Consider the following 27,692-nt stretch of genomic DNA (forward strand, 5'->3'; position numbering starts at 1 on the left):
AAGTTATCTCATATAAATACAAAGGTAAAGAACTAGGAAAAAATGTTTTTTCCTCGTGATGCAAACTCAGGATTTACTTTTACTGATTTTCATATATAACATACAGCAAAGTTAATTATATTTTAAAGTAATTTTTTAAATTGATTTACTTTTGGCTGTGCTGGGTCTTTGTTGCTGCACTGATTTTTCTCTAGTTGCAGCAAGGGGGAGGGGAACTCTCGGTTGCGTGCACTGGCTTCTCACACTGATACCGCTCCTTGTGGCACTCAGGCTCCACGGCATGTGGCCTTCAGTAGTCGTGGTTCAGAGTCAGTGCAGACCCCACAGTTTAAGGGCTCAGTCTCACAAGACCGCCCCCACCTCAGATACCTGTCACCAGTATTAGGTCCCCAAGGTACCCACTTCACTTTGACTTGGCTACAATCTTCCTTCCCCACAGAACATAGGAAATCCTTTTTAAAATATAGAGTGGTTGTGGTTCAGTAGTTGTGGGCTTCAGTCCAATAGATTGGTTCCTGGGCTCTAGAGCACAGGCTCAATAGTTGTGACTCACGGGCTTAGTTGCTTCGTGGCATGTGGGATCTTCCCGGATCAGGGATCAAATCCGTGTCTCCTGCATTGTCAGGTGAATTCTTGACCACTGAGCCACCAGGGAAGCCCAAATTATATGTATTGTGTTGTACATTGCAACCCTAGTTCTTTTTATCTTATAATTGGGAGTTTGTAGTTTTTTGACTGCCTCTGTCCAATTTCCCCTCCCCCCATGCCCTGCTTTTGATAAGCACAAATTTTATCTGTTTTTCTATGATTTTGTTTTTGGGGGGCATATGGCACAACTTACAGGATCTTAGTTCCCAAAGTTAAGTGAGTGGAAGTCACTCAGTCGTGTCTGACTCTTTGCAACCCCATGGACTATACAGTCCGTGGAATTCTCCAAGCCAGAATACTGGAGTGGGTAGCCTTTTGCTTCTCCAGGGGATCTTTCCAACCCAGGGATTGAACCCAGGTCTCAAGCTTTGCAGGTGGATTCTTTACCAGTTGAGCCACAAGGAAACTTAGTTCCCAAACCAGGGATTAAACTCGGGCAGTGAAAACACTAAGTCCTAACCACTGGACTGCGAGAGAATTCCATTTGTTTTTGAAGTATAATTGACCCACAACACCATGTTACTTCCTGTTACAGAACATAGTGGTTTGATATTTCTGTACATTGCAAAATGATTACCAGATATGTCTAGCTACCGTCTGTCACCATATAGAGATATTACACAGTTATTGCCTATATTCCGCACACTGTACATTTCAAGCCCCTGACTCATTTATTTTGCAACTGGAAATTTATACCTCTCAACCTCCCTTACCTATTCTTCCCCCTCTCCCACATTCTCCCCTCTGGCAACCATCTGTTTGTTCTCTGTATCTTTAACTCTTTTACTGTTCTACTTTAAGAACAGTTCATTTCTGACACACAGCAGACACTCCGCAGATATTTTTTAAGTGCATCCGCAGCAGAGCCCAAGTGTCAGCCAGGACTTGCGTCCTGTCTCAGGATTCTTTACGCCATCTCTTGCCCCCAAGAGGTAGTTTCCTGTGAACAAGGTGTTCTCCCCCACAACCATGGTCACTGGGTATTCAAAGTCCCAAAACCAAGTCTCATTAGCCAGCTTGGGTCCCACGTCCATGCCTGAACCAATGACTGCAGTCAGACCAATGGAAGGTGCTGATTGGCCCCTGGGATCATGTGGTGCCTCTGGTTTACAGACAGAAATCCGAGAAGTGGGTAGGTTTGGGGTGGGGGGGTGAGGGGCAACTAGGAATGGTCCTGCCAGATGTGGGAGATGATTGCCACATAGCAATTTTGACCAGTGCCCACTTTACCCTCCTTAAGATCCCTCCAAAAGAAAGATGGAAGAATTGGATAAACCATTTTGCAATCCTCAGTGAAAAAACTGATTCAGGTCACTATGACCTTTGGATGAAACTCGGTTTATTCTCAGCTATGATCATGACCACCCCTTGCAGTCAGCTGGGTAAATGAAACAGTCTCCATGCCCAGGCCACAACCCAGACAGATTAAATCAGGAGATAGTGAGATGTGGTGCAGGCTCTGATATTTCATTAAAGCTCCCAGGCAGTTCTTCATTTTTTTTTTCTTTCCTTACTTTTTTGGTGACACCAGGAAGCATGCAGGATCTTACTTCCCTGACCAGGGATCGAACCTATGCCCCCTGCAGTGAAAGCATGGATTCTTAACCACTGGCCAGCCAGGGAAGTCCCCTCCCCAGGGGTTCTAAAGTAAAGCCAGGGCTGAGAACAAGTGATGAACAGGAAATATGGGGCAAGAGGAACAAGATAAGGGGACCACAGAGAAGCAAGCCCCAAATCCAGAAGGTGTGGTATTCCCCAATATTCCACACTTTTCCTGCCTCAAGGGGGTGGGGAGAGGAGGGAGAATGCAGAGCAGTGGTTCTCAAAAGTACATCACCCATACCAGCAGCGTGGCCTGGGAACCTGTTAGAAAAGCAGATTCCTGGGCCTCCTGCCAGATCTCCTGAGTCAGAAGCTCTAAGGTGGGGTTCAGACACTTGTGCTTTAACAGAATACCTAGTACTTCCCAGGTGGCTCACTGGATAAGAATTCACCTGCCATTGCAGGGGACATGGGTTTGATTCCTGGTCCAGGAAGATCCCATATGCCTCGGAGCAACTAAGCTCGTGCACCACTACTGAAACCCACTTGCCCACAGACTGTGCTCCATAAGATAAGCCATCGCAATGAGAAGCCCACACACGCCTGCTCGCTGCAATTAGAGAAAGCCCTCGCAAAGCAATGAAGACCCAGCTCAGGCAAAACATGCACACGCATGCACACACATGCACACGCATGCACACACACATGCACACGCACACGCACAAAAGACCCAGAGTATTCGAATGCATTTTCCAATTCTATAACTACTGGATTAGGATAAAAGGAATTTAGGATACATGAAAAACATGCTGTGTGGACCTGGTTGGACCTAATTCAAAGAAACTGAGCGTAAAAAGACATTTCTGAGCCAATCAAAAAATTGAGTGATGACCTGAGTTTTGAGTGATGTCAAGGAAGGACTGTTAGTTGTCTTGAGTGTTGTCTTAGTCTGTTTGGGTTCTGTCAAAGAATAGACTGAGTGGTTTATAAACAGACATTTCTTTCTTACAGTTCTGAAGGCTGGGAAGTTCACCAGCAGACTGAGGGTCTGGTGTGGACCAGTTTCTTGATTCATAGGTGGCTGTTTTTTCTCTGGAGGGAGCTCTCTAGAGTCTCTTTTACAAGGGCACTAATCCTAGTCCCTGGTGGCTCAGTGGTAAAGAATCCGCCTGCCAAAGCAGGAGATGCAGGTTCCATCCCTCGGTCAGGAATGTCCCCTGGAGAAGGTAATGGCAACCCACTCCAGTATTCTTGCCTGGGAAACCCCATGGACAAAGGAGCCTGGTGGGCTACAATCCATGGGGTCACAAAAGATTTGGACACGACTTAGCAACTAAACGATAATAATCCCACTTCTGAGGTCTCCATCCTCATGACCGAATGACCTTCCAAAGACCACATCTTCTAATACCATCACATTGGGGATTAGGTTTCTTCCTATGAATTTTGAGGGTATACTGGAATTAGAGATGTGTACTGGAATACGAAAAGGGGAAATGACATTGGGATTTGTTTTAAAATACTTTATCAGGGACTTCCCTGGTGGTCCAGTGGTTAAGAATTCACCTGCCAATGAAGGGGACACGGGTTCAATCCCTGATCTGGGAAGATTCCACATGCTGAGGGGCAACGAAGCCTGTGGGCCACAACTACTGAGCCCACGCACTGCAATGATTGAAGCCCATGGGCTCCAGATCCCACGCTCTGCAACAAGGGAAGCCACCCCAATGAGAAGCCCACGGACCACAGAGGAAAGCAGCCTCTACTCACCTCAACTAGAGAAAGCCCACTTGCGGCAGCAAAGACCCAGAACAGCCATAAATTAAGTAATTTAAAATTTTAAATACATGTAAAAATAAATAAATAAGCTACAAACTTAAAAAGTAAAACAGAATACTTTGTAAGGGACTTCCCTGGTGGTCCAGTGGCTAAGACGCTGTTCTCTCAATGCAGGAGGGTCAGGTTTGATCTCTGGTCAGGGAACTAGATCTCACATGCCTCAGCTAAAGATCCTGAATGCTGCAGCAAAGATTGGAGATCACATGTGCCACAACCAAGATCCCGCACAGCCAAATAAACAAATAAATATTAAAAAAAAAAAAAACCTCATCAAGGGGAAAAAAAGTTTAATGAAACACTATTGAACTCTTGGTGATGGTTGAAACTGGCTAAGGGTCTAGAGGATTCTTTTTCATGAGAATTTTAGATTTTTCTCACAAAGTAATTTTTTTTTAACCTTCTTTTTTGGCCACATCATGTGATTTGCAAGACCTTAGTTCCCTGAACCCATGCCCCCTGAAGTGGAAGTGCAGGGTCCTAACCACTAGACCACCAGGGAGGTTCCTCACAAAGTAATTCATAAAACAGGACCGTTTCAATGGCAGGAAGCCACGTCATCCCATTCAGGTACTTAGAATTACAACCGCTGTCAGCTGAGATGAAAAATAAAATGAAGGAGAAAGGAGTCAAGATGAGGAGGATTTCCCAAATCTTTTATTATCAATCTCCTTTCCAGACGCAGGGAGTGCCACAGAGAAACTGAGACCACATCTCCTTCCAGCAGCCAGTGGGGCTCTGGGGTCCTGTTCTCCCCAGGTCTTTCAGCCCAGCTTGATGAACAGCAGCAAGGTGGCAAGAATTCCTGGCAGCTGAAATGGGTGAAGAAAGAAACACTGAACCAACATGAGGCATCTCTGGAACCCACATCAAATTTAATACACGGAGATACATCGTGATTTAGAAAGGTCAGGGCAGGGTGTGACAGACAGCAGAGGGACTCTCAGGGCCACGGTGGAGGGAATTTGGACTGTTACCACAATAAATCTCACCAGAAGGTAGAAGGAGGAGGCGTTTTGTGATGCCCGTCAGTCATTCTCCCTTTGTTCCCCCCAGATCTCATCTCCACCCTCTTTTGTTCACCCCCTGGGTCCTGAAAACGACATTTCCCAGAATCCCCTGCTCCCGAGGGTTGCAAAGAGTCGGACAAGACTGAGTGACTCACACACACACACACACACACACACACACACACACCTGCTCCCTAAATTCCTGTTAAGTTTGGCCAATAGGAAGTACCAATAGGAGATGGCTGGACAGAAAGAAAGGTTGGAGTATTCTTTCCCCCACTCCCTCCTCTCTTCTGCCCACCCTGAGCTCTGCAAGATCACAGTTGTGGGTAGATGGCTCCTTTTCCTTGACTCTTGCTCTCCCTACCCCTTCAGGCATAGGAAAAGTAAAACCTTCCTATGTGGCTAGCCCTCATTCTCCTTAACCCTGCTGACACTTCCACAAGGGGCCCCTGAAAACTTTTATTTTTTAAGTTTTTTTTTTTTTAATGTGGACCACTTTTTTTTAAGTCTTTGCTGAATTTGTCACAATACTGCTTCCGTTTTATGTTTTGGTTTTTTGGCCACAAGGCATGTGGGATCTTAGCTCCCTGACCCTAAAAATGTCGTAAAAGGACCCTGTAGGACTTCCCTGGTGGTCCAGTGGTTAAGAATACGCCCGCCAACGCAGGGGACATGGGTTCATTCCCTCGTCTGGGAAGATCCCACAGGCCACAGAGCATCTAAGCCTGTGCACCAAAACTACTGAGTCCTTGCTCTAGAGCCTGAGAGCTGCAACCACTGAAGCCTGTGTGCCTAGAGCCCATGCTCCGCAACAAGAGAAGCCCCTGGAACTAGAAGCCCGTGCGCTACAAGGAAGAGTAGCCCCTGCTCACTGTAACTAGAGAAGGCCTATGCACAGCAACAAAGACCCAGCACAACCAAAAACAAACAAATAAATGAATAAAAGTAAGGGAAAAGTCATATATATATTTATATATTTTAAATGACTGTGGGGGCTGAATTCTGTTTCTTACTAGGATCTTGACTGTTTTGACTTCCCTGGGGAGGATAGTGTGATATAGTGTGCAAACAAATATTCAATATAAATGTGTACAATGAAAAAAAAATCCATTTAAAAATATGAATCAGACAGATGAGACTCATCCATATCTTCAGATCAGATCAGATCAGTCGCTCAGTCGCGTCCGACTCTTTGCGACCCCATGAATCGCAGCACGCTAGGCCTCCCTGTCCATCACCAACTCCTGGAGTTCACTGAGACTCACGTCCATCGAGTCAGTGATGCCATCCAGCCGTCTCATCCTCTGTCGTCCCCTTCTCCTCTTGCCCCCAATCCCTCCCAGCAGCAGAGTCTTTTCCAATGAGTCAACTCTTCACATGAGGTGGCCAAAGTACTGGAGTTTCAGCTTTAGCATCATTCCTTCCAAAGAAATCCCAGGGCTGATCTCCTTCAGAATGGACTGGTTGGATCTCCTTGCAGTCCAAGGGACTCTCAAGAGTCTTCTCCAACACCACAGTTCAAAAGCATCAATTCTTTGGCACTTAGCCTTCTTCACAGTCCAACTCTCACATCCATACATGACCACAGGAAAAACCATAGCCTTGACTAGACGGACCTTTGTTGGCAAAGTAATGTCTCTGCTTTTGAATATGCTATCTAAGTTGGTCATAACTTTCCTTCCAAGGAGTAAGCGTCTTTTAATTTCATGGCTGCAGTCACCATCTGCAGTGATTTTGGAGCCCAGAAAAATAAAGTCTGACACTGTTTCCACTGTTTCCCCATCTATTTCCCATGAAGTGATGGGACCGGATGCCATGATCTTCGTTTTCTGAATGTTGAGCTTTAAGCCAACTTTTTCACTCTCCACTTTCACTTTCATCAAGAGGCTTTTGAGTTCCTCTTCACTTTGTGCCATAAGGGTGGTGTCATCTGCATATCTGAGGTTATTGATATTTCTCCTGGCAATCTTGATTCCAGCTTGTGTTTCTTCCAGTCCGGCGTTTCTCATGATGTACTCTGCATATAAGTTAAATAAACAGGGTGACAATATGCAGCCTTGACAAACTCCTTTTCCTATTTGGAACCAGTCTGTTGTTCCATGTCCAGTTCTAACTGTTGCTTCCTGACCTGCATACAAATTTCTCAAGAGGCAGGTCAGGTGGTCTGGTATTCCCATCTCTTTCAGAATTTTCCACAGTTTATTGTGATCCACACAGTCAAAGGCTTTGGCATAGTCAATAAAGCAGAAATAGATGTTTTTCTGGAACTCTCTTGCTTTTTCCATGATCCAGCGGATGTTGGCAATTTGATCTCTGGTTCCTCTGCCTTTTCTAAAACCAGCTTAAACATCAGGAAGTTCACGGTTCACATATTGCTGAAGCCTGGCTTGGAGAATTTTGAGCATTACTTTACTAGTGTGTGAGATGAGTGCAATTGTGCGGTAGTTTGAGCATTCTTTGGCATTGCCTTTCTTTGGGATTGGAATGAAAACTGACCTTTTCCAGTCCTGTGGCCACTGCTGAGTTTTCCAAATTTGCTGACATATTGAGTGCAGCACTTTCACAGCATCATCTTTCAGGATTTGGAATAGCTCAACTGGAATCCCATCACCTCCACTAGCTTTGTTCGTAGTGATGCTTTCTAAGGCCCACTTGACTTCACATTCCAGGATGTCTGGCTCTAGGTGAGTGATCACACCATCATGATTATCTGGGTCATGAAGATCTTTTTTTGTACAGTTCTTCTGTGTATTCTTGCCATCTCTTCTTAATATCTTCTGCTTCTGTTAGGTCCATACCATTTCTGTCCTTTATCGAGCCCATCTTTGCATGAAATGTTCCTTTGGTATCTCTGATTTTCTTGAAGAGATCCCTAGTCTTTCCCATTGTTTTCCTCTATTTCTTTGCATTGATCACTGAAGAAGGCTTTCTTATCTCTTCTTGCTATTCTTTGGAACTCTGCATTTAGATGCTTATATCTTTCCTTTTCTCCTTTGCTTTTCACTTCTCTTCTTTTCACAGCTATTTGAAAGGCCTCCCCAGACAGCCATTTTGCTTTTTTGCATTTCTTTTCCATGGAGATGGTCTTGATCCCTGTCTCCTGTACGATGTCATGAACCTCATTCCATAGTTCATCAGGCACTCTATTTATCAGATCTAGTCCCTTAAATCTATTTCTCACTTCCACTGTATAATCATAAGGAATTTGATTTAGGTCATACCTGAATGGTCTAGTGGTTTTCCCTACTTTCTTCAATTTAAGTCTGAATTTGGAAATAAGGAGTTCATGATCTGAGCCACAGTCAGCTCCTGGTCTTGTTTTTGCTGACTTTATAGAGCTCCTCCATCTTTGGCTGCAAAGAATATAATCCATATCTTGGCTGGTGGTAATCTGCAGAAAAACAGTTTCATGTGAAGCTTCCCAGGTGGCTCAGTGGGTAAAGAATCTGCCTGCCAATACAGGAGACACAAGAGATACAGGTTCGATCTCTGGGTCAGGAAGATCTCCTGGAGAAGGAAATGGCAACCCACTTCAGTATTCTTGCTGGGAGAATCCCATGGACAGAGGAGCCTGGTGGGCTACAGTCCATTGAGTCGCAAAGAGTCAGACATGACTGAAGGGACTGAGCAGAGGCATGAAAAATCAACATGGGGAAAATGTGAGAAAAACTTCCAGGGCTCAAGGGGATGGACATTTTTTGTAATTAACAGCTTTATTGAGATGTAATTCATTTATCATACAATTCACCTTTCTGAAGTGTATAGTTAAGTGGTTTGATTCCTTTACATTTAACGTAATTGCCAAGAAAGTAGGATTTATGTCAGCCACTTTGCTATGTTTTCTATTTGCCTTTTTTGTTGCTCTTCTTTTATTCATTCATCACAGCCTTCTGTTCTGTTGGATGTTTTCTTTTTAAAATATTTATTTGTTTAGCTGTGTTGGGTCTTAGTTGCAGAATGCAGGCTCTTCACTGCAACATTCAGGCTTCTGTAATTGTGGGGACTGGGCTTAGCTGCCCCAAGGTATGTGAGATCCTAGTTCCCCAACCAGGAATCAAACTCACCTCCCCTGCAATGGAAGGCAGATTCTTAACCACTGGACCACCAGAGAAGTCCCCGTCTGCTGGATATTTTCTAGTGCACCATTTTAATTCCCTTCTTGTTTTTATTATATTTTAAAATTATTTTCTTAGTTGTTGCCCTGGGGAGTACGATGGACATCTTAACTATTCATAATCTAGTTTGGATTAATACTAAATTAATCAGTACCATACAAAAACTCCTATATAGTTGTGTTTTCTCCAACATGCTTTGTGTTACTCTTGTCATGTAAATTACATGTAAATTAAATCTTCATATAAGTACAGTTTTATGACTGTTGCTTTATGCAGCTGTCTTATAAATGAGGTAGGAGGCTAGGTTTAACAACCATTTCTGTCTTTTGTCACTGCTGTGTCTCCGTGTCCCAAACAGTGCTTGGCACACAGTAAATTAAAAGACCTCGGTGTGTCCCAGAGGAGCTGGAACTTACCTGCATCACTGCTGTCCCCAGACAGCCCCCACTCAGGTTGGCGCTCTGAGTCTTGGTTATTTTCAGGAGCTTAGGGAAACAGCCCTGGGGAAACAAGCATCAAAGTAGGAGGGACCTGGTTAGAGACTAGTGGATTCCAAAGTGAAGTGAAAGTCACTGGGTCGCATCTGACTCTTTGCAACCTCATGGACTGTACGGTCCCTGGAATTCTCCAGGCCAGAATACTGGAGTGGGTAGCCTTTCCCTTCTCCAGGGGATCTTCCCAACCCAGGGATAGAACCCAGGTCTCCTGCATTGCAGGCGGATTCTTTACCAGCTGAGCTACCAGGGAAGCCCTGGTGGATTCCAAGGCCCCATCAACCCCTATAGGTCAGATTTTTTTCACAAAGTAATTTTTTTTTTAACTTTTTTTTTTTTTTTTTGCCTCAACCACTGCAGAGTCTTGACCACTATACTGCCAGGAAAGTTCACCCAACACAATTTTTGTAGAAGTCAGTAGGAGGAATTCCCTGGCAGTCAGGTCAGATAGTTAAGACTCTGCATTCACTGCTGAGGGTTCAATCCCTGGTCAGGGAAGTAAGATCCAGCTAGCCCCTCAGTGTAGCCAAAAAAAAAGTCTCTGGCCCTCAGGGTCTACCTAGGTGATGCCTGTGTTGTGTGGGTGCTCAGTTGATCAGTTGTGTCCGACTTGCAATCCCATGGAGTGCAGCCCATCAGGCTCCTCTATCCATGGGATTTTCCAGGTGAGAATACTGGACTGGGTTGCCATGTCCTCCTCCAGGGGATCTTCCTGACTCAGGGATTGAACCTGGGTCTCCTGCATTGCAGGCAGTTTCCTCAAAATCTCCAGTTACCTCCTGGTGGATGACGTCTGCAGACACGTTGTGTCCATCGCAGTCCACGGTCCCTGGGGATTTACAGCAGCACCGGGGGTAGGTGTGACCTGTCACCCTTTCAAAGGAGGAGCCAGAAAAATCTGTGTAGTTCTTCACTCCGCAGCACTTGAGCTGCAGAGAGGAGAATAAACACTTGAAGAGTCCCTTTCAAATATTGAAATAATCCAAACAATAGAAATCACAGTCACCATGGCTACTGTTTAGAGCAGGCAGTCGCATTATTCCAGGGCCTGTGTTAAACACCGCCCTTTCTCACTCCATCATGGCTCAGAACCCTCCACGACTGTCACCTTACTTGAGGTAAAAGCTGAACTCTTCACCAGGGCCCATGGGGCCCTGCATGATCCTCCCCATCACCTTCTCATCTCCCTGCTAGGTCACTTGAACTCACCCAGCTGCATATTGGTCTTCTGTTTCTTTTTTAAAAAATTATTTATTTATTTATGGCTGTGTTGGGTCTTCGTGGCTGCATGTGGGCTTTTCTCTACTTGTGACGAGTGGGGGTTACTCTTCGTTGCGGTGCACGGGCTTCTCATCACAGTGGTTTCTTCTGCTGCAGAGCAAAGACTCTCGGCTCGAAGGCTTCAGTAGTTGCAGCTCACAGGCTCTAGAGCGAGGTCTCAGCAGTTGTGGTGCATGGGCTTAGTTGCCCCTTGGCATGTGGAATCTTCCCAAATCAGAGATTGTACCCGTGTCCCCTGCATTGGCAGGCAAATTCCTATCCACTGTGCCACCAGGGAAGTCCCTCCTTTCTGTCTTTTTCTTTTTTTAATATTGACTGTTTATTTTTATTGTTTGGCTTTTGCTAAGCAAAGGGGATGAGACAAGATGAGGGTGGTGGTGATTTATCTGCTTCAGTCATGTCTGACTCTTGTGACCCCATCAACTGCCACCCACCAGCCTCCTCTGTCCATGGGATTTCCCAGGCAAGAATACTGGAGGGGGTTGGTATTTCCTTTTCCATTTCTCTCTGTTTCTTAAGCACACTTAGTAAGCGTCAGCCTCAGAGTCTTTAGATGGCTACGTGTGGAGTGCTGTTCCCTCAACTACCTGCATAACTTACTCCCTCACTTCATTCAGGTCTCCAGCCCTGTATCCAGACAGGTCTTCAATCTTAGCAGTTCCTCTCACTCACATGACATGCTCATCCTAACCTGGCAGGTGAACTCCACTTACCAAAATCTCTCAGGGACTCAGGCTGGTGAAGCAGTCACCGTCCAGATGGTTCCACTATTGGAGCAGAAGGATAAGAAAGGTCTAGAGAGCCCTGCACTGACAATTACATAATTTGGCCAGGAAGTGACTCATATTACTTCTCATTGGCCAGGACTCATCAACGATCCCCAACTAACTATAAAGGACTAGGGCAGGCCATCCACTGTGTGTTAAAAATAGCTGGCAACTAGTATCTAAGAGGAAACAAAATCCTCTCTCTTTCCCTGCCTGGGTTTCTTCATAACACTTAGCACTCCTGACACCAGTCTTGACCTAGTGGTTTCTTGTCTGTCTCCCTACCCAAGTGTCAGTAACACAGAGCAAAGGATTTTTGTTTTGCACCCTGCTTGGTCCCTAGACCCTTGAACACTGCCCAGCACACAGTAAGTGTTCAACAAAGATTCATGGAAGGACAGCCACCTAAATGTCCATAGACAGAGGAATGGACAAAGAAGATGTGCTACATATATACGATGGAATACTACTTAGCCATAAAAAGAATGAAATAATGCCATTTGCAGAAATATGGATGGACCTAGAGATTATCATACTAAGCAAAGCAAGTCAGAGAAAGGCAAGTATTATATGACATTGCTTATATGTGGAATCTAAAGAAAAAATAATACAAATGAACTTACAAAACAGATAGATATAGAAAACAAACTTATGGTTATCAGAGGAGGGATAAATTAGGAGTTTTGGGATTAGCAGATACACACTGCTATATATAAAATGGACAAACACAAGGACCTACTGTATAGCACAGAGAACTGTATTCAGTGTTTTGTAATAAACTATAATGGAAGAGAATATGAAAAAACTATGTCTGTATAACTGAGTCACTTTGCTATATACCAGAAACAAACACAAAATTGTGAATTAACTACTTAAATTTAAAAGGATTAGTGGAAGGACTGTATGAATGAATGAGAGGTACTTTCCACCATCTCAAACTTGAGAAGCCAAAACAGGGATGCAGGCAAGTCCCCTACCCATCATGTGACGCCTCCAGAGCCTGAACTTGACCCCATACCAGTTCCTGGGCCCCAAACTCAGACAGAAAACATTCCTACAAACAGGCGATGGCTTTTCCCTTTCATATGCTTCCTGGCTTCACAGACCCTTCTCAACTATCTGCCTCAAAAGCTTAGATGACACGTGGAGGCCGGTCCTGCTCTTTAAACACCAAGACTAAAGAAATAAATCCTGGGGACTTCCCCGGTGGTCCAGTGATTAAGAATCTGCCTTCCAAGGCAGGGGACGCAGGTTCGATCCCTGGCTGGGGAACTCTGATCCCACATGCCACGGGGCAACTAAGCCACAGCGCCTCAACTATTGATCCTGTGCACCACAACTGGAGAGAAGTTTGCTCATCACAATGAAAGATCCCAAATACCGCAGTGAAGACCCCATGTGGCCAAATAAATAAATATATACTAAAAAAGGAAATAAATCCTAACACCTCACACCCTGCTGACGGGAATATAAAATGGGCAGTTGCTGTGGAAATCAGTATGAACGTTCCTCAAAAAAATTAAAAGTAGAATTATCAGATGATCCGGCAATTCCATTTCTGGACATACACCTAAAAGAATGGAAAACAGAGACTCGGAGAGATATTTGTACACCTGTAAACCCAAGTGTCCATTGACAGTGTGTGTGTACTGCTAAGTTGCTTCAGTCGTGTCCAACTCTCTGCAGCCCCATGGACTGTAGCCCGCCAGGCTTCTCTGTCCATAGGATTCTCCAGGCAAGAACACTTGAGTGGGTTGCTGTGCCCCCTCCAGAGGATCTTCTTGACCTGGGGATCAAACTCTCGTCTCTTATGTCTCCTGCATTGGCAGGAGTTACCACTAGTGCCACCTGGGAAGCCCCTGTCCATGGACAGAAAAATGGATAAATAAAATACAGTCCACCCATACAAAGGAATATTATTCAGACTTAAAAAGGAAGGAAATTCTGACACCTGCTATACCATGGATGAACCTGGAGAATGCTTAGTGAAATAAGGCAGACACAAAAAGACAAGTACTGCATGATTCCACTTAGACAACGTCCTTGTGTCTGAGCATCCTCAGTTGCTCAGTCATGTCTGACTCTTTGCAACACTATGGACTGTAGCCTGCCAAGCTCATCTGTCCATGGGATTCTCCAGGCAAGAATACTGGAGTGGGTGGCCATTTCCTCCTCCAGGGGATCTTCCTGACCCAGAGATAGAACCTGTATCTCCTGCATTGCAGGCAGATTCTTTACCAAGCCCATATGAGGTCCCTAGACTCTTGAGAGTCCCTTGGACTGCAAGGAGATCCAACCAGTCCATCCTAAAGGAAATCAGTCCTGGGTTTTCCTTGGAAGGAATGATGCTAAAGCTGAAACTCCAGTCAGTACTTTGGCCACCTGATGTGAAGAACTGACTCATTTGAAAAGACACTGATGCTGGGAAAGATTGAAGGCGGGAGGAGAAGGAGACGACAGAGGTTGAGATGGTTGGATGGTATCACCGACTCAATGGACATGAGTTTGAGTGAACTCCAGGAGTTGATGATGGTCAGGGAGGCCTGGTGTGCTGCAGTCCGTGGGGTCACAAAGAATCGGACATGACTGAGCAACTGAACTGAACTGAACTGAACTGAAAGGAGTCATATTCCTAGAGCATTGTAGAATGGAGAGCAGTGGCTGCCCGGGGCTGAGGGAGGGAGAAGGAGCCTTTGCAGTTAAAGGGGACAGTTTCAGTTGTGGAGAGGCAGGCTGGCGATGGTTGCACAACCATGTGAATGTGCTTAATGCCGCCAAACTGAGCACTTAAAAACGGTTAAGACGGTAAATTTATGTTATGTGTCTCTCACAAAAATTTTTTTAAAAAATGTGAATCTCACCTTCTCCATGACCAAATTCCATCGCATGGAATAGTCATCTGGCTCCTTGTAACCTCTGTAATTCTTCCTCAGGGTCACGAAGTTGTGCTCCAGGGCCACTTCTCGAACCTCAGCGATGAAACGGGGAGCGGTGAGCACAGAAAACAGTAAGGAGCCTATTTGGGGAGGTTTCTTGGGGACTCAGGGTCGGGGCGGGGAAGGGGACTTCCCGTCTGCTTCCTTCTGGCCCCTCCACCAGCCAAGGGTCTGCGCTGGGGGAGGAAGAACTCGGGCTACCGTCGGGCCTGCCCCCCACCCCCCAGAGGGACACAAGCAAGAGCGTGGGTGTGGAGCCCAGCTCATCTGGCTGCGTTCATCCTCGCAAACCGTTTTGAATCATCTGCTCTTTTGAATCGCCCACTCGCCCGCTACGCCCCCGACTGGGTTGCAATTCGATTAGGGACTTGAAAATCATCTTTAGCAACTGCATCTCTCTCTGCACAAAAGGCGCGACTTTAATTCTCTGTGTGCGTGTGCGTGTGTGTGTGTGCGTGTGTGTGTGTGCGTGTGTGTGTTTGAATAGAGGTTTAAATTTAAAACCTTTTTTTTCCCCCCCGAAGAGGTAAAATAATCGCATGGTTCAAAATTCACAAAGCACAGACGGTAAATCATGAAAAGTCTCCCTCCCACTTTTTTCTCCCAGCCGACAAGTTTCTCCCACTCCATCACGGGGTTACAGTTTCCTGTGTCCCCAAAGAGATATACTATGCGTGTCAAAGCAAAGACTACTCTCCTTATTATTCTCCTTGCTTCATACTACTCTCTCTCACTGTTCGGCATCAGGCTACTCTCATTATTCGGCGTCCGGCTGTTTCCAACAAGAACATTAGCGGCTCTTGGTAGTCTGCTCAAATCCCGGGGGCTTCGCTTATTTCTGTGTCCGGGAGCCTGACTTCCCGCTGCCAACGACTGAGGGGCTGTACGTGGCCTCAGTACGCATGCGCCCTGGGAGCAGCCCTTAATGACTGATGAGAGGTGGTGGATCAATACTGCAGCTCCCTCGCCTCTTGGGTGGGGAAAATAGTTGCGTGCTCTTTGCGTCCCAACCAGGACTGATCCCAGTTGTACCGTGTAAGCTTTCAGGGGCTACATTCCCTTCCCTGCCTCACTGCTCATGCCCCCTACTGGTGCTTCTTGGGATCATCACTCAAACCAGGAGCCTTCAAATCCTTGTCTCAGGGTGGGCCTCGCCGGAGGTAAACAAGACTACGTTCTGGAGAATGTACCGTCTCCTGTACATAGAGCCTCCTCCTTCCTTCTTTCCAGCTGCATCAGGCTCCCTTGTCTGGATTATTATAAATTATAATCCCCCTCCCCCCAAACTGATGCTCCACTAGGACAGAAGCGACCTTTTGCACATCCTGGTATATGTATGTCATGCTGCCCACAAACAAGCATATCCTTGGATAATTCCTAGAGACCAGATGGTTGGGTCAAATCCGTGCTTTGCCATTTTGATGGATATTGCTAAACAGCCCTCTATTTTGAATTCATTTCAAAACCGCAACAGTTTTCACGGCGTTTCCCATTACCATCCCCCGCAAGCCTCACCGCAAATGCAGGAGAGAGGTCAGATTAGCCCAGCAGGTTTTTTGAGGACAGCCTTGGCGGAGAGGGCTGAGGTTTTTGGCTTTTTCACCCCATCTCTAGAGACTCAGTCTCCCACCTTCACCAGATCTTGGAGGGCGTGGGTGCCTGGCGGGGACGGGGTGGGGGTGGGGCCCGCGGAGGGGAGGGGACGGGGCTCTACTGATTCCATCTATTTTTAATGTGGAGTGGGAGAAGCCGTCCTGTACTTACAACCGGGAAGAAGGCAAGGACCACCGTGGCAGCCGTGATTTGCACAATGAGAATGATGACCATGACCAAGAAACACTGGAAGACACAGAGCGGGGTGCGGGGTGGAGGCTGGGAGCCTGCTGGAAGTCCTTCCACCCCCACCCCGAGGCCTCCCTGTAGCCTCTTCAGTTTGAAAAACTGGGGTTGGGTGGTGGTGGGGTGGGAGGTGGGGTGGGTGGTGGGGGTAGCAGGGTGGGAGGGTTTAGAGGGGGATTTTATTTCTTCCTTGTGTCATTTTCCTGGATGTTATCCAGGATGCTGGCAGTGGGGTATTCTTAAGAGCTAATAGCTAGAACCCCATTTCATGTCCAGCACTTTCTGGGAGTCCCAGAGCCCTAGGAGGGGACTTCTGACTGTGTGTGCAGACAGCAGGTCCTGAGTACATGCTAAGTCACTTCAGTTGTGTCCAACTCTTTGCAACCCCATGGACTATACCCCGCCAGGCTCCTCTGTGCATGGGATTCTCCAGGCAAGAATACTGCAGCGGGTTGCCATGCCCTCCTCCAGGGGATCGAACCTGAGTCTCCTGCATTTCCTGCATTGGCAGTGTGGTTCCTTAGCACTAGCACCCATCTAGGAAGTCCAGAGAGCAGGGAGGGATAGAAAAGCAGGAGGGACAGTGGGGACAGAGAACAGAGGCAGGAGGGCATTCCCCAGCGGTCCAGTGGTTAGAACTCCATGCTTTCACTGCCAAGGGCCCAGGTTCAATCCCTGGTCAGGGCACTAAAATCCCACAACCTATGCTTTGTGGCCAAAAAAGGAGAAGTTGCTGGGAGAAGAAGCAGGGACAATAAATCTGATATGTAAATTGGGGGTGAGGGGTGATAAGACTGAAGGGGAGATGCCAGATGACAGGTGGATGAGTGCCAGGGAGAGAATATCAACATATGCTGCCTCATGTTTCCGATGAAATTCACATGCCTGGTGGGAACCAGTGGAAAATACTGTGAGGGGAAGGGGTGTCCAAGAACGGTCAGCTCCTGGTCTCCCTTCATCTATTTCTACCTATGCCTATTATTATTATCAGTCCCTTGGACAGCAGGAGATCAAACCAGTCAATCCTAAGGAAATCAACCCTGAATACTCATTGGAAGGACTGATGCTGAAGCTGAAGCTCCAGCACTTTGGCCACCTGATTTCGAAGAGCCGACTCATTGGAAAAGATTCTGATGCTGGGAAAAATTGAGGGCAAGAGGGGAAGGGGGCGAGAGAGGATGAAATGGTTGGATGGCATCACCAACTCAATGGACATGAGTTTGAGCAAACTCCGGGAGATGGTGAAGGACAGGGAAGCCTGGTGTGCTGTAGTCCATGGGGTCGTAGAGTCAGATACAACTGAAAAACAGCAATAGTATTTCCCAACCTCTGGGTAAGTGAGGCATCCAGAAGACAGCCAGGCATCGAAAAGTCCTACTGGTGACTTCTTCAGAATCTGTCCTGAATCTACCCACTTCTAATGCCCACCAGGGCCCCACTGGGTCTGCTGCTGCTGCTGCTAAGTCGCTTCAGTCGTGTCCGACTCTGTGCAACCCCATAGACGGCAGCCCACCAGGCTCCCCTGTCCCCGGGACTCTCAAGGCAAGAACACTGGAGTGGGTTGCCATTTCCTTCTCCAATGCATAAGAGCGAAAAGTGAAAGTGAAGTCGCTCAGTTGTGTCCGACTCTTAGCGACCCCATGGACTGTAGCCTACCAGGCTCCTCCGTCCGTGGGATTTTCCAGGCAAGAGTACTGGAGTGGGGTGCCATAAGCCCCGACTATCTCCCATCAGGACACACACAGTCCTTCCACTCTGGTCCTCCCCTCATGGTGTTCCCTCCACAGCCACCAGAGGGCGCATCTGTCAGGGCACAACTCTGCTCAGATCCCGCTGTGGCTCCCAAAGCCATCAAAAGGACTTTACTTTTGTGGATGAGGTCTCAAGAGGATTTGGACGGACCGGAGGCTGAGGGTAAAGTCGACTGAACTTGCCAGTGGGTTGGACTGTGGTGTGAGAGAGAAGACTCTTTGATTCCTCCAAGTTAAACTATGGATAAAATAGTGCCCACAGGGACTTCCCTGGAGATCCAGTGATTAAAACTCCCTGATTCCACTGCAGGGGGAGCAAGTTCCATCACCGTATGCTGGGCTTTAAGGCTAAAAAAGCAAAAAGTACCCCCCATGCTATTGATCCTGTATGCATCCTAGACAGCATATTAAAAAGCAGAGACATCACTTTGCAGACAAAGATCTGTATAGTCAAAGCTATGGTTTTTCCAGTAGTCATGTATGGATGTGAGAGTTGGACCATAAAGAAAACTGAGCCCTGAAGAATTGATGTTTTTGAACTGTGATACTGGAGAAGACTCTTGAGAGTCCTTTGGACTGCAAGATCAAACCAGTCTATCCTGAAGGAAATCAACCGTGGATATTCATTGGAAGGACTGATGCTGAAGCTGAAACTCCAATACTTTAGCCACCTGATGCGAAGAACCAACTCACTGGAAAAGACCCTGATGCTTGGAAAGACTGACGGCAGGAGGAGAAGTGGGTGACAGAGGATTAAATGGTTGGATGGCACTACCAACTCGATGGACATGAGTTTGAGCAAACTCCAGGAGATAGTGAAGGACAGGGAAGTCTGGGGTGCTGCAGTCCACAGGGTTGCCAAAGGTTGGACACGAACACGACTGAGCGACTGAACAACAACAACATCCTATAGAAGAGAAAATGAAATATTGCAGGCAAAGGACTGGTTCAATAAATACTTGTTGAATGAAGTAATCAAGAAAACTAGAGATGATAGATATTCAGGGAGGTAGAGTGTGAGGATGGATTCTTTAAGAGTGGGGGATGTTGACTTTCTGGGAGATAGCTAGAGCAAGGATTGCCTTGAAACCTCTAAATCAAAACCACTGGAATTTTGCAGCAACACAGTAGGGGAAGATGCCAGAGGCAGGGACTTTCCTGGTGGTCCAGTGGTGAAGAATCTGCCTTCGATGCAAAGGATGCCACTTTGATCCCTTGTCTGGGCACTAAGATCCTACACAGTGCAGAGCAGCGAAAATGCTGTGCTCCAACTAGAAAAGCCCTTGGGCCACAAGGAAAGATCCTACCTACCCCAACCAAGACCAGACACAGCCAAAAAAAAAAAAAGAGAGAGAGAGTGCTTGTTTAAAAACAAAACAAAAAAGATGTGGAGACAGATTCAACTTAAAATGGGATGATCAATTCAGACAAGATTGTAAGAGAAGTGGGAATGGGGACTCTGGGAGCTGGATGCTGGGGAGACATTTGGCCGAGGCTACGTGTGAGAAAGAGCAAGACATGTAAAATCTGTGACATGATCTGCTGATCATGCTCAAAATATTCATACTCCATGCATCTGACCATGTACTTGTGCTGCATGGTAATTACTATAGTGTTGCATTCATGGGGGACATATACATGGGCCAACAGAACAGAGCAGTGTGCACAGAACAGACCTGAGCGTAATGGAAACTAGCAAAGACAGAGGAGGACTGGATGGGCCAGGCGGTAAGTGCAATAGTATGTCACACAACTAGGGAAAAAAAAAGAAATCAGATCCCTACCTCACACCACACACACACAATCAAACTCCCAAAGACTAAAGAGCTAAGAGTGAGAAAGTAAGCCTTAAAATCACGGGAAGAAAACCTAGGAGGGTATAATTTATGCACTTGGGTAGGGGAGGGGTTCTAAGTGAGACCCATCATAAAGAAAAAGATGGGACTCCCGTGGTGGTGCAGTGGATAGGAACCTGCTTGCCAGTGCATGGGACACGGGTTCAATCCCTGGTCCAGGAAGATTCCACATGCCTCAGAGCAACTAAGCCCTGCACCACAACTACTGAGCCCACACGCATCAACTTCTGAAGACTAGAGCCTGTCCTCTAGTCCTAGAGCCTGTCCTCCATCCACAAGACAAGCCTGAACCCTGCAACAAAGAGTAGCCCCCTGCTTGCCACTAGAGAGACTGCACGCAGCAATGAAGACCGAACACAGCCATAAATAAATAACTTTTTAAAGTTATTAAAAAAAGAAAAAGATGTTTGCATCTGGTGTTCTTTAAAAGACACCATACACACTATAAAATAGGAAACATCAAAGGAGTTTAGAACACCTGCAAGGAAGGATTCAGACATGACGGAGGAGTTGTGGGGTCTGTGTGCAGATGCAACTTACAAACAAGAGGGTGCCTCTGCTTTCCTTGGCTGCTCCATGCCACCTGGCAAAGCCAAGCAGCACCGTGACGCTGCCCATCACCAGGCACAGGTAGCCAACATGAAACAGGTACGCAGAGGACCGCCCAAGGACCTTGGTCAGGACAGCCCCTCTGAAATTCACATAGATGCTCAGACCAATGAGGATCATGCCAGAGAGCTTTAGAACAGAAAACAGGGGAAAGCAATCTGTTAGTTGTATACAAATCAAACTCCTGGAGGAGGCAACAAAGGCCCATAAAATCAGCAGAAACATTTCAAAACTCATAATGCCCAGAGTTGGTGAGGATGTAGAGAAACTTTCCATACGCTGCTGCCAAGCAACAGCCTTTTTTTGAGGGAAAGGGCAGGACGATATTTTGTAATTGGTATTTAAAACCGTCAAGGTTTTGTGGTAAAACTTTTTACCCAGAAATTCCATTTCTGGACATTCAACCTAGGAAAAATAGTTACATATGGTGAGCCTCAGAACCAGGGAAAAATCTTGGAAATAATTGAAGCAACCAATAATACAGATTGGGTAGGTGAATCATGGTACCGCCTTGCAATGGGATCCTAGACTGTTATTTTAAATGATGCTTGTAAGACAGAGGGTGGCACATTTTTTTTTGAAAAGTCCCCAATATTGTGAGCTTTGCAGGCTATACATTCTCAGTTGAAATGACTCAGCCAGTGTATCGGATTGCAGCCATACATGTGTGTGCGTGCGTGCTCAGTCACTTCAATTGTGTCTGACTTTTTGCGACCCCATGGACTGTAGCTGCCAGGCTCCTCTGTCCGTGGGATTCTCCAGGCAAGAATACTGAACTGGATTGCCATGCCCACCTCCAGGGGATCTTCCCAACCCAGGGATCGAACCCACGTTTCATGCGGCTCCTGCGTTGCAGGAGGGTTCTTTACTGCTGAGCCACCTGGCAAGCCCAGCCATACACAATTCATAAACAAATTTATTTTATTTACAAATAAATTTTATCTATTTACAACATTGTACTTCACCGACTTCTGTTGTAGGAGAATGTTTATTGATACACAAAGATGTTTTTAAGGCCTATGTTTAAAAAAAAAGATTGTCAGCAGTCATAGTCCTTGGTATTTATCTAACAGAGTTGAAAACTTATGTTCACATAAAAACCTGCACATGGATGTTTCTAGCAGCTTTATCCGTAGCTGCCAAAACTTGGAAGCCACCAAGATGGCCTTCAGCATATGAATGGATAAATAAACTATGGTACATCCAGACAATGGACTATTGGCACTAAAAAAAGCATGAGCTGTCAAGCCAGGAAAAGACATAGAGGAAACTTACAGGCATATTGCTGAATGGAAGAAGCCAATCTGAAAAGGCTACATGCTTTATGATTCCAAGTATATGACATTCTGGAAAAGGCAAAACTATGAAGACAGAAGAAAGATCAGTAGTTGCCAGGGGCTGGGGGGAGGCGGGGTGACAGGTGAAGCACAGAGGATTTTTAGGGCAATGAGACTATTCATACGATGCTAACATGGTAGATACACTTGTGAAAAGCCATAGAATGTACACCAGGAAGTCCCTGGCAGTTCAGTAGTTAGGACTCCATGCTTGCACTGCAGGGGGCATAGGTTCGATCCCTGGTTGGGGACCTAAGATCCTGCAAGCCAGAAGGCATAGCCAAAAGAGAAAACAATGTACAGTGTACAAGGTTATAGTGATATCAATGTCTTGCCTGCATGCTCAGTCGTGTCCGACTCTTTGCAACCTGGTAGACTCTAACGTGCCAGGCTCCTCTGTCCATGGAAATTTTCAGACAAGAATACTGGAGTGGGTTGCCATTTCCTCCTCCAGGCGATCCCGACCCAGGGATAGAACTCATGCATCTCCTGAATTGGTAGGCAGATTCTTTACCACTGTGCCACCTGGGAAGCCCCTGATATCAATGTAGGTTCATTATAACAAATGGACCACTCTGATTTGGAATGTTGACAGGAAAGGAGGCTGTGCGTGTGTGGGGGGCAGGGCTTACGTGGGAAGTCTTGGTACCTTCTGTTCGATTTTGCTGTGAACCTAAAAGTTCTCTAAAAAGAAGTCTATTTAAAAGGAGGAAAAATTTACAATTTTTCAAAAGAGAAAAAAAAAATGAAGATGCTAAAGCAGTCACATACCACGTTTGTGTTGCTGTTTTTAAAGGTACATAGAAAGGTCTGGAAGGCTATAATAATGATATTTATTGAGCCATGTTCCCATGACAGGCATCAGCCTTTTAAATGCGTTATCTTGTTTAATTCCCATCAAAATGATGCCATGCAGGTGAAGAGAATAGGAGTAATATTTAATTTCCTTCTCTTTTCTGGCAACCTTTCCTCATACAGTCTTACTACTGAAAGCAGTGGCTGCTTCAGCAGTGCACATTTCAGGTTACTTTTTTTTGTTTGTTTGTTTGCCCCGGGTCTTAGTTGTGGCATGTGAGATCTAGTTCCCAGGCCAGGGATCAAACCTGTGCCCCCCTGTATTGGGAGCACAGAATCTTAACCACTGGACCATCAAGGAAGTCCCATGGGTTACTTTGTAGTAAGAAAAAAAAAATGGTTTGAAAAATGTAAAGGACCAAGAGCAGAACCATTCTCTCCTGCCTTTCCAAACAACTTTCATTTTCTGCAGGGTTTGCCTAAGAGCTGAGTTCTTCCACCATTGACCCCCAGGCACCCCGGAGTACACAATTCTGCTTGATTTAGCAGCTCTGGGTTGGTGGAAGCAACGCCTGTTCCCAGTGCATCCTGCTCCTCATCCGTCTGCCCTACATCCCTCCTGAGTCCCTGGGGACCACAGATCCGGATGCCAGCGAATTTGGATCAACTTATTTCTGTCTTTGAAGGAGCCAGCCATGGAGGAAGGGCTGCAAAGCCCCAGGGTCCGGGTTGTGACATACTTACAACAGTAACACCATTGAAGAAAGAAAACAGTTTCTTCAAGGAATAATATGGAATGTGCCTTTCAGCCATGTCAGCCAAACTGGGGTGCCCTGACCAGTTAAGTCAGCATCTTCCTAAACCTCTGGGCTCCTGTTTCCCAAGATGGTAGAGGTCTGGGGAGTAGGGTAGGGTTACCAAAGCTGACTAGCTCTGCCCCTCTCTCTCCTGGCTGCTTGATCTTCAGCTGGGGAGGGGCCGCAACGGCTGCCCCTCTTCAGTCACAGCCTTTATCACATCACAATCAGATGCTGGAGCGAGGCTCCCAGAGCCAGGGGAGCGAGTGCCCCAAACTGTGCCCTGCTGGTTCTTCATCAGGAATGGAGAAGTCACTCTGTTACGGCCCGCCCCCAGATGCTACCCAGGACCTACAGGGATAATCCTCAACATTATAGTGGTCAACATTATTGACCACTCATGTGGTTGATGCCCCTGCTGACTGGGGGCTCCAAGTGGATATGTGTGTGGGCTATCCAACTCATGGCTGTGTTCCCACAGCCTGATACACAGTGGTGCTCAAGAAACCACTGTGGAATGAATGAATGGAGAGGTTCTATGAAGCAGGAATCTAGCTACAAGCCATCGGGTTCCTCAGCCCCTGGCTTACACATTAGCTCACTGGGCTCAGACTTCTTACATGGCTCAGAGAGGCCAAGGTAACTGCCCAAGACCACACAGGAAGCAGGGCTCAGGCTGGGCTTTTAAGCTCCAAGAGTGACACAGAGGTAGGAACCTCCGTCCCCTTCCCACCTGAGAGCCTGTACTTTCTGCATCTGAGGCCTCCTTGGCCAGAGCTGATGAAGATATCATCCTTAAGCCAATAGTCATTGATCAGTGCGTCTATGATGAAAGAAGCAGAGAGGGCATTTCAGGGCGAAAAATGTGCATGCAGGCACTGAAGGCCCCCAGGCCCAACTCCTGCAGCCACTAGCCCTCACTGTCTCCTGGACCGAAGTCCGTTTGGGTCCAGTCCTGGAGGCTCCTCTGTCCAGCCCCTGGGCTGGAGTGTGTCTGTGACCAGGTCCTGGAGGGCTCAGGGGTTTCAAGATCTTCTGTGATCCCCAGGGCACAACTCAAAGAAGGGAAAAAAAACAAAAAACAAAAACAAACTTTCCATTTGAATTCATTTAATCAATGTTGTTTGTCAAACTGCCTGATTCTAAAAATATGTAGAACTAAGCCAGATGTTCGTAGATGCGTGGCTGTCTCCTCCCCGGACCACGGGTCACGTTCACAACTAGGAGTGTGTTCTTCCATATCTTTCTCTAAAAGGTCATTTTGGAAAAAAAGAGCCCCGGAGCTAGATGCTGAGGTCCCGAAAACGGGGGGCGCAAATGTTAGAAGAACACCAGAGCAAAGCAGGACAGGAGAGGGGTGGAGTTAATGAGGGCGGGGAAATGAAGGGTGGATAAGGACGGGGAGGGTGGGAGGCAGAGTGGTGTGGCCTCAGGGGCGCGGTGGAGCGCCTGCTATCCATGGGACCCTAGAATTGGGAAGCTAGATCAGATGCCGGAGGCTGCAGAAAGCTCTCCGAGGAGCCTCGCCCCCGCGGCAGCCCCGCCCCGCGGCAGCCCCGCCCCGGCTTCCCTACCTGGCAGAGGCCCAGATCCCGGCCTCTCGCGCCTCCTGGTGGCCATAATCGGAAGCACCTGTGCCCTGGCCCTGGCGCCTCCCAGCCAGACACATCCCAACGCGTTTCCATCTGCACCACCCGTCCCAACCCCCGAGCGTCCGCTCAGCCCTCAAGTGTGAGGGAATGGAGGGACAAGAACCACTCCCAGGTCCCTCCAACACACACCCATTGAATTAATGCGGAGAGCCAGAATAGCGCAGGCATCCGGCGAATTGCAAATTCAAGACACGGACCAAAAAACCAAAAAGCATGCAGAAAACTAGTGCAATTTATCAGGCACAGTTCAAAGGTTCTAGAAAACAGTGAAAAATTCCCCTTGAAGAATAGAACCCAGGGATAGAACAGAGCGATTAGGAGGACACTGAAATACCATGGTAGAAGAACAAGAGTCACTCTAGTATATCCTTAATTACAGGGCTTGGGGTGTGTTGAGGGGCTTCCCTGGTGGCTCAGACAGTAAAGAATTCGCCTGCAACACAGGAAACCTGGGTTCGATCCCTGAGTGGGGAAGATCCCCCAGAGAAGGGAATGGCTACCCACTCCAGTATTCTTGCTTGGAGAATTCCATGGACAGAGGAGCATGGAGAGCCACAGTCCATGGGATCCCAAAGAGTTGGACACGACTGATCAACTAACACACATACATACACAGGGTGTGCTGAGAGTCGTAATGTATTTCTCCACATGCTTGGTCTCCTTCCTTATATTTTAGAAGTTTTGGAAAAGCACGATTTTCAAGAAAACAGTGTCAGATTAAAAATAAATTTTTTAAATGTTTATAAAAAAGGAGACAATGTCTTACACACACAGCATTTATATCAGTAGCCCATGTTGGTCTATGAACTGTGCTTAAATTGATGTATTTGTCATCAATAGCAATAACAGAATTCTCAGGACTTTTTAAAGCATATGGATTGTGGGGAGCAGATATTCCCCCATAGGAATTTCTACAACAGATTTATTCAGATGCATATAGACCGGTAGTTAACAAAACCTTGCTTTTTTAATTTTTCTTTTCTTTTAGTTTTTATTGGAGTATAGTTGCTTTGCAATCTTGTCTTTCCACTGTACAGCAAAGCAAATCAGCCATACATATACATATACATATATTTGGCTCAGCGGTAAAGAATCCACCTGTTAATGTAGGAGACATGGGTTCAGTACCTGGTTCAGGAAGATCCCCTGGAGGAGGAAATGCCAACCCACTCCAGTATTCTTGCCTGGAAAAATCCCCTGGACAGAGAAGCCTAGCAGGCCACAGTCCATGGGGTTGCAAAGAGTCGGACATGACTGTGACTAAAGAACAACAGCAATACATATACCTGCTCTGTTTTGGACTTCCTTCCCATTTAGCTCATTATAGGGCACTGGGTAGAATTCCCTGTGCTGCACAGTAGATTCTCCTTAGTTATTTTATACACAGTATCAATAGTGAACGTCTGTCCATCCCAATCTCCCAATTCATCCTATTCCCCTTACCCCCTTGGCATCCACACGTTTGTTCTCTACGTGAGTGATCAAATCTTTTCTGGAAAGGGCCAGAGAATAAATGTTTCTCCCTTGTCACTCCGCTGTTGAAGCCTACACAGTGTATAAATGAGCAATATGTAAATACATGTAAACGAATGGGTGTGACCACATGCCAAAATGTTATGTACAAAAACAGGTGGTAGGCTGTAGTTTTGCCAACACTTGCTCTAAAGCCTAGTTTGAGTTAGTGAATGATTAGAAATAACCTAAATACCTTCACAAGGGGGCTGCTTAAGTATGGCATGGTCCAACGATAGGAAAGTGTTAGGGACTGATTTGTGTCCTCTCCTCCACAAAAATTCATATTGATTCACAATCCAGGGAGAGAGACCTCACTAGAAACCAACGCTGGCATGTCGATCTTGGATTCCAGCCTCTAAAACTGTGAGAAAATAAATGTCTATTGTTTAAGCCACCCAGACTATGCTATTTTGCTATGACAGCCTGAGATAAGACAGAAGTTATATTCTGCAGCTGAGGAAATGAAGAAGTAACAAAAGTAATTTGGTTTTGAAATGAGAGCTTCAAATCATAGTCTCTCTCTATTTTTTCCTTTTCCTTTTAGTTTATTTTTGGCTGCTCTATGTCTTCATTGCTTCATGTAGGCTTTCTCCAGTTGTGGCGAGTGGGGACTACTCTCCAGTGGGGTGCACAGGCTTCTCTTTGCAGTGGCTTCTCTCGTTCTGGAGCACGGGCTTTAGGGCTCTTGGGCTTCAGCAGCTGTGTCGAACAGGCTTAGTTGTTGCTCCACGGCATGTGGGATCTTCCCCCGGACCAGGGATCTAACCCGTGTTCCTTGCATTGGCAGGCGGATTCTTAATTACTGGATAACCAGGGACGTACCATGGTCTCTTAAGTGAAGAAATAAAGTACAGAGCCACGTGTCTGTATGGAATACATATTTAAACAAATAGTGATCCATCCATACCG

At 46.4% G+C, this 27,692-nt stretch overlaps 1 protein-coding gene across 2 annotated transcripts; it reads right to left on the reverse strand.

The window, feature by feature from the left end:
• Nucleotides 1-4,661: 4,661 nt before the first annotated feature.
• TSPAN16 (tetraspanin 16) lies at nt 4,662-23,632 on the reverse strand. Of its 2 annotated transcripts, XM_027548856.1 has the most exons (7): nt 23,564-23,632; nt 20,619-20,816; nt 16,397-16,471; nt 14,558-14,665; nt 10,425-10,577; nt 9,571-9,654; nt 4,662-4,838 (listed from the first exon to the last, which is right to left on the reverse strand). In XM_027548856.1, exons 1-7 carry the CDS (start codon nt 23,630-23,632, stop codon nt 4,791-4,793), a joined length of 735 nt encoding a protein of 244 aa, XP_027404657.1. In that variant the 3' UTR covers nt 4,662-4,790. The 2 variants fall into 2 exon arrangements, with proteins under 2 accessions (XP_027404657.1, XP_027404658.1); XM_027548857.1 differs by lacking the exon at nt 16,397-16,471.
• Between the last annotated feature and the right edge of the window lie 4,060 nt (nt 23,633-27,692).

Source organism: Bos indicus x Bos taurus, chromosome 7, assembly GCF_003369695.1.
Source record: "Bos indicus x Bos taurus breed Angus x Brahman F1 hybrid chromosome 7, Bos_hybrid_MaternalHap_v2.0, whole genome shotgun sequence".
NCBI classification, from domain to species: domain Eukaryota; kingdom Metazoa; phylum Chordata; class Mammalia; order Artiodactyla; family Bovidae; genus Bos; species Bos indicus x Bos taurus.

Bases quoted from the DNA above. Each gene is read 5' to 3' on its own strand.
- TSPAN16 (XM_027548856.1), bottom strand. From the start codon at position 23,632: ATGGCTGAAAGGCACATTCCATATTATTCCTTGAAGAAACTGTTTTCT. The intron at 14,666-16,396 runs GTAAGTACAGGA...TTCATCGCTGAG, and splicing joins TCCTTGCCTTCTTCCCGGTT to GTTCGAGAAGTGGCCCTGGA. The intron at 4,839-9,570 runs GTAAGTTCCAGC...CACCCATTTCAG, and splicing joins TGGGGACAGCAGTGATGCAG to CTGCCAGGAATTCTTGCCAC.